The sequence below is a fragment of the Gigantopelta aegis genome, chromosome 3 (assembly GCF_016097555.1).
Source record: "Gigantopelta aegis isolate Gae_Host chromosome 3, Gae_host_genome, whole genome shotgun sequence".
Classification (NCBI taxonomy): domain Eukaryota; kingdom Metazoa; phylum Mollusca; class Gastropoda; order Neomphalida; family Peltospiridae; genus Gigantopelta; species Gigantopelta aegis.
Genome location: NC_054701.1, coordinates 48,087,596 through 48,099,229, shown reverse-complemented (window position 1 = coordinate 48,099,229; position 11,634 = coordinate 48,087,596). Strand labels below are relative to the sequence as shown.

The 11,634-nt window shown below is 37.3% G+C and overlaps 1 protein-coding gene across 1 annotated transcript; it reads left to right on the top strand.

Annotated features, from left to right (window-relative positions):
* The first annotated feature begins 5,966 nt into the window (after positions 1–5,966).
* On the top strand, positions 5,967–7,353 carry LOC121390597 (alpha-1,3/1,6-mannosyltransferase ALG2-like). Its single transcript, XM_041522453.1, has one exon. It carries the CDS (start codon positions 6,069–6,071, stop codon positions 7,266–7,268), a length of 1,200 nt encoding a protein of 399 aa, XP_041378387.1. The 5' UTR covers positions 5,967–6,068; the 3' UTR covers positions 7,269–7,353.
* Positions 7,354–11,634: the final 4,281 nt, after the last annotated feature.

Sequence of the window (11,634 nt, the reverse complement as noted above, 5' to 3'; positions counted from 1 at the left end):
GAAATGAAAAGCTCATATTTTTTATACAATTACAAAATGCGTACACTACTTGACTACAATCTTGGTGATGGTGAATAAGCTGTTGGTGAAATATATGCTCAAAATAAATAAAAAATTGTATATAGATACAGTGGCAGATCCAGAAAATCCATTTAGGGGGGCCCAGTGATATGAGGTGGAATGCCAAGGGAACTTTGGGGGAGGTTTGGAAGGGGATCATAAAATTTAAAAAAATATATATATATGTAAAATTATAACTATCGCAAAATAGATCCGCCTTTGATATATCAAAAACTGTCTAGATATTAGCCATCATCATCCTGCCATCCTGCCAACCCACAACTCACCACCCACTCAGGAAGAAGATATTATCAATTCGGCAGTATTATTAAACAAATAATAATTCAACTTCTGATCAACTGAAATTAAAGGATTTGAAAAAAATTTAATTATAAAACGGATTTTGATTACCAGTATGTATTATTTTTAAGTATCTGTGAATTTTAGTAAGATATTTGTCATATTGCTTAGATTCTAGTAGTTAGTTTCACTGCAGGGGAACTCAAAAGGATTTAGAACTTCTATTTTGGTACATAATTCATTGAACAGAAGTATAACATGAAATTGCCATTCCATGTTGTATGAAGGGTGATTGAAAAGTTCTTGGCCTAATTAGGAAGTGACCGTGTGCGTGACATGATTATGCAAGACCAACCACCCATCACATAGCCAGTGTAGTAGGCATCTCACAGAAAGAATTCGAACATCCTGACAAATGTTCTGTCCATGACAAAGGTTTCATGAAAGGTGAGCTGTTCTTTCAGGATAATGCATCTGCTCATACGTTAGTGGTCCCCATGGCTACACTGCATGACTGTGGCTTACAGCTTATCGATCACCCACCATATTCCACAGATCTAGAACCATTTGACTTTCATCTGTTTTGTAACCTGAAAATTAGTTAGCTGGCAGGCATTACACATCTGATAATAATGTAATATCTGCTGTTTAGGAGATGTTTGACATGCAGAAAGAAGCCTTCTTCCACAAAGAGGTAACCAGGCACTGCAACACCATTGGCAGAAGTGTGTTGGCCTCTAAGGAAAGGTAGCAGTAGGTATGACAATAGGGCAAGTCCATTTTTAGTTAGACCGAGAACTTTTCACTCAACCATCGTACTTATTGTATTAAGATAATGACCACATTTTTAACTTATTTAATAATTTTTATGCTTGAGAAGTTAAATATTTTTCTTCCAAGTATCATGTTATAATTGTTCTTCTCTGTTTTAAAATGTTAGATGTATTAGTTCATTGTGTGTGTTTTACTTATTTTTAGTGAAATGTTTTAAGTGCTTCATTTGTGAAGTGGGACATAGCCCAGTAATAAAGCACTCTCCTGATGCGCAGTCAGTATAGGATCAATCCCCATTGGGATATTTCTCTTTCCAGACAGTGCACCACAGTTGGAATATCAAAAGCCATGGTATGTGCTGTCCTTTCTGTGGGTCGGTGCATATAAAAGATCCTTTGCTACTAATGGAAAAATGTAGCGGGTTTTCTTACTATGACTATTTCATAAATACCGAATGTTTGACATCCAGTAGATAAATCAATGTATTCTAGTGGTTTCATTAAACAAAACAAACATTAACTTTTTACTTTATTTATCTTTTAAGTAGGTTTAATCTATTATTTTACATTATTTAGTTTTTATAAAGTGCATGGTGTTATATTAATGTGCCATTTTATATAATTCATCAAGAGAAGAATTTTAGTAAAAACAAATTCTTAAATCATTACAAAGACCTTCTGAGAATTTATTTAAATATTTGAATGCACAATGTAATCACCGTTCACATAGAATATATATCACAACACTTTTGTTTTTAAGTTGTAAACTAATATGTTAGTATAATATAACATATCAAGTTAGAAATGATTTTTTTTTCTTTTTAGTAAATTATATGTTGAAATGAAAAGAGGTTTTTTTATAGATATTTATACATGTGTATTGCTATGTAACACTCCAATATATATTATTGTTATAAAAATATCCATTAAATATATTCAACACTGACTTTGGCGTTTTGAATGGTAGATGCGCTTGAGATTTTCTGGAACATTTAAAATTAGCTCTTCTGTTATTTTAATTTCGAGTTCAGCAAATGTGCTGATGCCATAGTCACATGGCTGTTCTAAATTTGTGATGGACAGATGGAACTGGGCAGACGATATGTGACTACCCCTATAGAAGAACAGGATATAGCTCATGGGGCTCAATGCAAGCTTGTGTCACTTCCAGGGGCCCCATTCGATTTTTGAGTTGGAATACTTAATTAAGGCCCACACACAATAGCTAAAGTACAGCAGAGCAATCATTGTTCAGGAGGGACAATGCACATGCCACCCACCACCCACCCACTCCCACACACACCACCCCCTCGGGCTATGGGCCCGTAGCTCAATGGTAGCTCTAGCTATTTGGATTGATCTCTATTCTTGGATGTGTAAAGTTAAATTATGTTCTCCCTGACTGATCTACCATATTATAGGTCATGGTAATATGCATGCGCTATCATATCCCTAAAAAAGTACCAAACATACTTTTAAAAAACCTTTGCTGGTGAGGGGCGGGACGTAGCTCAGTGGTACAGCACTCGCTCGATGCGCGGTCGGTCTGGGATCGATCCCCGTCGGTGGGCCCATTGGGCTATTTCTCGTTACAGCCAGTGCACCACGACTGGTATATCAAAGGCCATGGTATGTGCTATCCTGTCTGTGGGATGGTGCATAGCCCATGAAGTGGAGACGGCGGGTTTCCTCTCTCAATATTTGTGTGGTCCTTAACCATATGTCCGACGCCGTATAACCGTAATTAAAATGTGTTGAGTGCGTCGTTAAATAAAACATTCCTTTCTTTCTTTTTCCTTTGCTGGTGGGGCAGGACGTAGCCCAGAGGTAAAGTGCTCACCTGAAGTGTGGTGGGTTCAGGATTGATCCCTGTTGGTGGGACCATGTGGTTATTTCTTGTTCCAGTCCATGCACCACCACTGGTATATGATATGCTGTGGTATGTGCTATCCTGTTTGGGTGCATATAAAAGATCCCTTGATCCTAGTGCAAAAATGAGGGTTTTCTCTATAGACAATGTCGAAATTACCAAATGTTTGGTATCCAACAGCTGGTGATTAATAAATCAGTGTGCTCTAGTGGTGTCATTAAACAAAATAAACAAATGTTTAACCCTTGCTGGTACAATATCATTAGGAGTAGCATATGAGACCGCAGTGCATTTATATTTCCATTTTCATTTCCTGGCACAACGTCACAGTTATCAACTGATAGATATCACAATTAAATAAAGTTTGTTTTGACATAATTATAGTCTTGGAGAGGAAATGGCTTCATTTTTCCATTAGTAGGTAGGTAGTAGTAGAAGATTTAACGTACACATTCAGAGCAAGCTGTTGTAGCGCACGCCTGTCGAGGGGGGAGGGGAAGGCGGGCTTCTTGTTTACGACTTCAGCACTGAAGGAGCGCAAAAGTAATTTGTTTGTATTACGTCCAAAATAATTATGGTGATTGAACGCTAAATTTGACAGTTCAGCCAAAAGTTAAAGGGTGTCGGATTTTTTTAGCTTAACCTAAATGTACCGATCTATATCAACCTAGATAGCCTTAAGGGCTAGGGTGGTGTCCAGGCGTCAAAGCTGGCGAAGTGACGCAGCTCCCTCTGGTACCGGCTGACGACGTCCCCGTAGTTCTGCGCGAACACCCTGCGCAGCATGTCGTGGGTCGGACGGTGTGTGGAGGGTTCCCCAGCGTATGCCTGCTGGAAGACGTGCTGCATCGTCAGCATGGTACTCAGGGTTCCAGTACGGGATTCCACGGTGTTGATGTGGAAGCTGCCACGATGTTGATCATACCGGTGCGGAAAGATCCCTATGGTCGGCGTTGTTGGCGGCTGCTCCATCATTGGGGCGTACACAACCAAGGGCTTGGTCCCTATCTGGTTAACCCAGCACTTTACCGCTGTTGTGGCCGTGTCTAGTTTGACAGCTGGTCGGCGTCCCTCTGCGCTGGGTCTGGGTGGGACCACCGGTTCGATCCCTTCCAACGGCGCCATAAGATTCCGGAGAGTCAGGGCTGGCCGGTGGGTCCACTTCTATCTGATGCGGGCTGGCCGGTCTATGTCGCGGCGGGGACGATGTCTACAGCATCAGCGGCGGCGAAGAAACCGCCACCGGTGGAGTAGCCACCGGCTTTGGTTCCCCCCCCCCCCATGCCGTTTCTGCTGTTCCGGTCCTCCTCTTCCGTTGCTCCGTCCAGGACAGGAGTGATCCATTAGTAGTAAGGGGTCTTTTATGCACCATCCCACGGACATGACAGCATATACCACAGCCTTTGATATACCAGTCGTGGTGCACTGGCTGGAATGCGAAATAGCCCAATGGGCCCACCGAAAGGCATAGATCCCAAACCAACCGCGCATTAAGCGAGAGTTTTACTATATAAGAAATCATTTTTGCCGTCTGGTGTTCGGGATTGGAATGCCCTCGATATTAATATTAGAAATTTAAACTCTTTTAAGAAATTTAAAAAGGCAATATTTCCACTAAACAAACACCATATAAATATTTTTTAGATTTTGGATCACACTCAAACCAAAGTATACATTGTAGATTCCGTTTAGATTGCAGTGATCTAAATGCCCACAGATTTTTAAGACACATTTATGATAATCCTTATTGTCGTTGTGGTCATCCTTTTGAAGATACAGTCCACTTTCTGTTCTGTTGTCCTTTGTATGATCATATTCGCCCAACCATGTTTTTTTTTTATAACAGAGGCTTCGACATTAAAGCAGTGCTTTTTGGAAATAAGGATTATCCTTCGGAATGGAACCTAAAGATAGTACAATCTGTGCACAATTTTATTAGCCTACTTTAACAAAGAGATTCACTTTATAATTATACATTACCTAGTATATATATTATTATTATTATTATTATTATATTAGTCTGGTGCACCATTTGCATGTTTCGCTTAAAATTTGTATTATATATGGTTTACACACGTAACTCATGTATATTTACGAATGCGAGTTCTATATCTAACAAAGTATTTGTAGTTTGTATGCAATGGCTGAAATGTTATTTCTGTAATGTTATCTTTCATGTTCATCATTTATTTCAATTAATGTATTGTGTCAAATTATATCGTGGAGAGGCATTTACATAGGCCTACAGCAGGGGCGTAGGCTGGGGGGGGGGGGGTCGGGGGATTCGGACGAATCCCCCGCTGAATGAATGAATGAATGAATGAATGAATGAATGTTTAACGACACCCCAGCACGAAAAAGACATCGGCTATTGGGTGTCAAACTATGGTAATGCAAATAAATAAAGTGATGATCAACATTAATATAAAAATTCAAGACTTAAACAAAAACAGTGTAAAGAACTGTGCAAAAACACAAATATCACAGAATTTTACGGATACTGAATTTTACTAAAAACTTCAATTTTGTGCTGTATTGGCCATTCTCAAAGAGAATGTTACACCCCTGCACCACGGTGAGGTTACAGCACACGCAGGGGAATCCCCCGCTGAAGCAAATGGTCCGCTTTCAGAACTAAAACATACAGGTTTATACATATGGAGTTTCTGGTGGTGTAAAAACAAAATGGAAAAGGTCCAATTGGTTCATATTCGAACCCCCCACCCCCCGGTCCAGCTCACGCTACGCCCCTGTACAGCCTGTTTGCCGATCCATTTCATTTATTTTAAATGAATAAATATTGTTTTAAAAAAACAAAAAAACTACTGGTCTATGTCCCGCCCCAGATATCTATCATGCTTAATATGCTGGAATGTTGACAGAGCATCCCTTGTTATTTCCTAATTTTGTACCCACTTGTACTTTTGACTTGTAACTGTATACAAGAGTTGTCTCCCACCCATTCAAAAGTTAGAAAAGGTATCTTCTTCCTGTTGTCCAGATTAACGTTCGACACGTAGTTGTTAATCGGTATTTACCCATTCTTCTTGGTCTGGCTCTCTCAAATGGTTAACGTGGTATTTCTGCATCCTGACTTGGGCATAGGTGGTGCCGAGAGAGCCGTAATTGACGCTGCTCTAGCTTTGCAATCGCATGGACATAGCGTTCAGTTTGTGACTGCTCACCATGACGCAACACACTGCTTTCAAGAGACTAAAGATGGCACTGTGAATGTCACCTGTGCAGGGGACTGGCTACCCCGCAGTGTATTAGGAAGATGCCATGCCCTCTGTGCCTATCTGAGAATGATGTATGCCGCTCTTTATCTAGTATTTTTCAGTACGTTTCAATTTGACCTAGTTTTCTGCGATCAGATATCGGCTTGCATCCCAGTTTTGAGGCTGTCTAATGCAAAAGTACTTTTTTATTGCCATTTTCCTGACATGCTGCTAACAAAAAGAAACAGTTTTCTGAAAAAGCTTTATCGAGCTCCTATTGATTGGCTGGAAGAAAAAACTACTGGAATGGCCGATTGTGTATTGGTCAACAGCAAATTCACAGCTGGAATTTTCCATGATGCATTCTCATCACTGACCGACATGCAACCCAAAGTGCTTTATCCGATTCCGAATTTTACATCATTTAATCAGCGTGTGGAACCACCAACAGAAAAGCTGATGCCCCTAAACAAAGAACTTGTCTTTCTTTCAATAAATCGATATGAGAGAAAGAAAAATCTTGCTCTTGCTCTTGAAGCCTTTGGGAGACTTAAAGAAAACTTCCCAGACCTGAAATATATTCATCTTATTATTGCAGGTGGCTACGATAGTCGAGTGAAAGAAAATGTTGACCATTACCTTGAACTGAAGCAGATTGCTGCCAAACTAAATCTTGGTGAAGATGCCACATTTCTGAAATCTTTTACCGATTCTGAAAAGAAAACATTGCTGAAGTATTCATCATGCCTTCTTTACACCCCAGAAAATGAACATTTCGGAATCGTCCCTATAGAAGCAATGTACATGAAGTGTCCAGTGATAGCTAGTAACAGTGGTGGACCTTTGGAGACCATTGTTGATAGAAAGACAGGATTTTTGTGTGATCCCACTCCAGCAGGTTTCTCAGAGTGCATGGAAAAGTTTATTGTTGATAGAAACCTTCGTGAGAGAATTGGCTCTGCTGGTAGAGAACATGTACTCGACAGATTTTCATTCAAAGAGTTTTCCAACACATTACATAACATTGTTACACAGCTGGTTGGGTAATTACATCTTGGGAAAATATGCAAATAAATGTAATGTTACTGGTGTACATTTGCTAATTAATGAAAATAAATCACATGTAAAAATGTCTATGTTTATTTTATGTCCAGTGAGTAGGTTGTTAGTTGTTTATAAAAATATGCAAGGAACATAAATCCTATTGAAATCTGTATTTAAAAAACATATATTATCGTAGATCTAGGTAACTGTAATACAGAGATGGCTATTTAAAATGTTTATCAAATTTCACCTATTTGTGTTTCTATCTAAATTGGTAAATGATGGATGCATGAAAAATTTCAGGAATTGTTTTTTTGTTGTTGTTTTTTCAGGTTGTGGTTGATCAAATTCAGGGTCCATGATACATGTACATACTTTGAATATTAGGCCCCCATAAGAACTGTAGGTGGGGTGGTGGCAGGACAAAAATGTATTGGTTATTAATATTAAAAATCTGGCTTGTGACCTCCCCTGCTAGACTGTGTCCCCACCTCTTCAAATACTGTTCCGGGGCTTTGCATATTTTTGACACTTCCAGTAACATGTATGTATGTAACTTGGAAGTGGTTTCAGACAATTTTTTAATGCTAATTTAAAAGTTATTAAGCTGCTATATGTTATAACACTTGTTTGATTCTTGGAGAATCTAAATCACTTGTACATGTACCAAGTTTCAACTTTGTGGCTTCCATATCTTCCAAGACCACCCCTCTGTGTAGTTTGTTCTTTGAATATGAAACCAGAGTTGAAATAATAATTAAAGATTAAGTGGCCAGTTGTCCCTCAGAATGAGTTAACATTTGTTATAGGTCAGTTGCATGTAGGTGCCATAGTTGAGTAACACATTTAATCATTTTTGTTTTTCTGGGAGCCTTCTGAAAAACATTTCACATGGCCCAGTGGTAAAGTACTCGCCAGATGTACGGTCAGTCTGGGATTGATTCTCGTCACTGGGTCCATTAGGCTATTTCTCGTACCAGCCAGTGCTCCACAAATGGTATATCAAAGCCTGTGGTATGAGCTATCCAGTCTGGGAGGGAGCATTTAAAAGATCCCTTGCTACTAATGGAAAAATGTAGAGGGTTTCCTCTCTCTTGACTATACCCTGTATGTCCGAGTTATCAAATGTTTGAAATCTAACAGCTGATGATTAATAAATCAATGTGTTCTAGTGGTGTCATTAAACAAAATTAAAACTTTTTTCATATATTTGGTTATTTGGTGTTTTAACATATTATTTGGACACTTGGTCTAGAGTATAATATATAGTGTTGATCATGTGTTAATATTGGTTTTCTCCAAGCAATCAACTTCGATTACACTATCAGTTAAAATTATATAAATATAAGAAGGATTTGAATTATAAGCACTATCCACCTATTGTCATGTTCACTGGGATATATACCACACATCACTAATTTTACCTTTAATATCCATTTAATTTTGTTTTCTTTCTGTACACATGAAAATAACCCCCAATAATACTTGGTCTAGAGTGAGTATAATATATAGTGTTGGGAATCGAAATTTCATCAATGATCATGTGTTAATATTGGTTTTCTCCAAGCAATCAACTTCAATTACACTATCAGTTAAAATTATATAAATATAAGGATTTGAATTATAAGCACTATCCACCTATTGTCATGTTCACTGGGATATATACCACACATCACTAATTTTACCTTTAATATCCATTTAATTTTGTTTTCTTTCTGTACACAAAAAAATAACCCCCAATAATACTTGGTCTAGAGAGAGTATAATATATAGTGTTGGGAATCGAAATTTCATCAATGATCATGTGTTAATATTGGTTTTCTCCAAGCAATCAACTTTCGATTACACTATCAGTTAAAATTATATAAATATAAGAAGGATTTGAATTATAAGCACTATCCACCTATTGTCATGTTCACTGGGATATATACCACACATCACTAATTTTACCTTTAATATCCATTTAATTTTGTTTTCTTTCTGTACACATGAAAATAACCCCCAAAATATTTACATTAATTCCATCATTAAACTGGAAGAACATTTAGTTAACATTTTCCTACACAATCCATTATGCATTTTTATAATCGATCATCAGACCTGTAGCTCTGGCAAACCAATCAATTTTCGATTATATTCTAATGTGATTGGAACATCACTAACAGGCTTTCTGCAAAACATAATTTGAGGGTACATAATAAAAACAAAACAGACCACAAGTGCCCCTACTAGGTGGTTCTGAGTTTTAAAATTGAACGGTGCATTTCGTGTGCTTTGGGCGGAACATAGTCCAATGGTAAAGTGCTCGCTTGATGTGCGGTCCGTTCAGGATCAATCACCATCGGTGGCGCCATTGGGCTATTTCTCGGTCCAGCCAGTGCTCCACAACTGGTGTAACAAAGGCTGTGGTATGCATTATCCTGTCTGTGGAATGGTGCATATAAAAGATCCATTGCTACTAATCAAAAAAAAAAAAAAAAAAGAGTAGCCCACGAAGTGGTGACAGCAGGTTTCCTCTATCTGTGTGGTCCTTAACCATATGTTGGATGCCAAATAACCATAAATAAAATTTGTTGAGTGCCTTGTTCAATAAAACATTTCCTTCCTTCATGTGCATTGACAAATGTTAAATGGCAGTTCTGCTACCATCATCTATCAAAAAAGTTTTAAAAATATATCCATTAATTTCCAAAATTTTGGGTACATAATTTTACCCTCCATACCCTCTTGACAGAAGCCCCAACTAAGAGTGAGTGGTGGGACTAGCTATTGCCACATTACTCTTACAAAAATGCAACAATGGTGGGGTGTTTTATGTGTATTTTCCTATAGATAGGACAGTATACACCATGACCTTTGATGTATTGGTTGGGGCGGGGGGAGTACATTGATGGTAGTTGAGCCTACAACCCACTGCACTCAAGGCAAATACTCTACCACTGAGCTGCATCCACCATTTAATGAAAACAAATTTTTATTAATAGCTCAAGCCCTAAATTTACCTCAAGACATGTATTTTATTTAATGATGAGTTTTAACAAACAAAACAACTTAAAATGTCGAGACAAAAATTTATTTGTAAAGTCCAGTTCATAGTAACAAAGCTAACATTGCAAATCGGTGTCATGCATATATGCTTATTTAACATGATTGGTCCATTTTTCTGTTTGATGTAACCTGATCACAAAATATGATGGAATATTAAGTAGTGTAAAATACCAGTATGCTTGATTGCTCATGAGTTAAAATACCATTTACAAGTAAAGTGGCATGTTTCATGTACATTTTAAAATTAAACTAAGTCTCTGTAAATTGTAACCAGACATTGATAAAACATATCCAGCTATATTTGGCACAAAGCTAAAACTACCGTGGTATTAAATACCAATACTTGTAAAAATGTAACATAATAATGTTAAAAATTCAGAGAACTTTATGTACAATCATTAATATGCATGAGAGCTGAGATCTCAATCAGTTGCAGTTCCTGGCAAATATTAAAATATGTCCATAAAAAAGATGCAATGATTATCACAAATCTTCATCGCCTCATCATAATCTTTTAATTCTGATTATAATAAAGATACTGTTAACAGCTTCATCACCATGGGTTATTATTGGCCTTCAAAAAAGTCAAAATTGGTTTGCTCTAATCCATCTCAATCTTAGTCTTCCTGTCAAATGTTACCATTTTCTTTTATTATTTTACACATAATGAGCAAGCACAGCTACGAAAATGAACAGTTTATAAGTCTGCCATTACAACTACCAACACATTTTTCTTAAAGGTTGACCTTGTTTTCATTTTGATGTTTGCTATTCTGATTTGTTCTAGAAAAAACACACCACTCAAACAAAACCCATTAATTTTTCTTTAAGTATTTTTTTTTAAGACTTCTGGGCTCGAGTAATAAACAGTGTATTATATTAATTAACATGATATGAGATCCATATTACACCATACACCATTCAAGAAATTTGTTTAAAAAATATTTAGTGCTAATATAGGTTATTAGTTTTAAATTAGAAGTCCCCGAAAGTTTTATCTACTCAAAGATGATTATATAAAGTGTTTTAATTCTTTCTTGTTTTCTGCACCCCAACATGTAAATACAATTCTGGAATCCCAGAGTTTGAATAGGGAGTAAAACAAATGACTAGAATGAATGGGGTGTGTAATTCTACTGCTAAAACTAGATTCTGACTGACAATTTTTAACGGTTTTTCTAAAGTTACAAACCAGCTTTATTGACAGCTTTCTGGGTTAGTTCAGTGCATTTCAAAACTTCTATACTAAAACATTTTGTGATTAAATATAGTGTAGAAATTCACATCCAGTGGTGGAAATAACACCCAGAAGGCATCACAG

What these genes read in the sequence shown, in the direction of transcription:
- LOC121390597 (XM_041522453.1), top strand. Translation starts at nt 6,069, where the DNA reads ATGGTTAACGTGGTATTTCTGCATCCTGACTTGGGCATAGGTGGTGCC.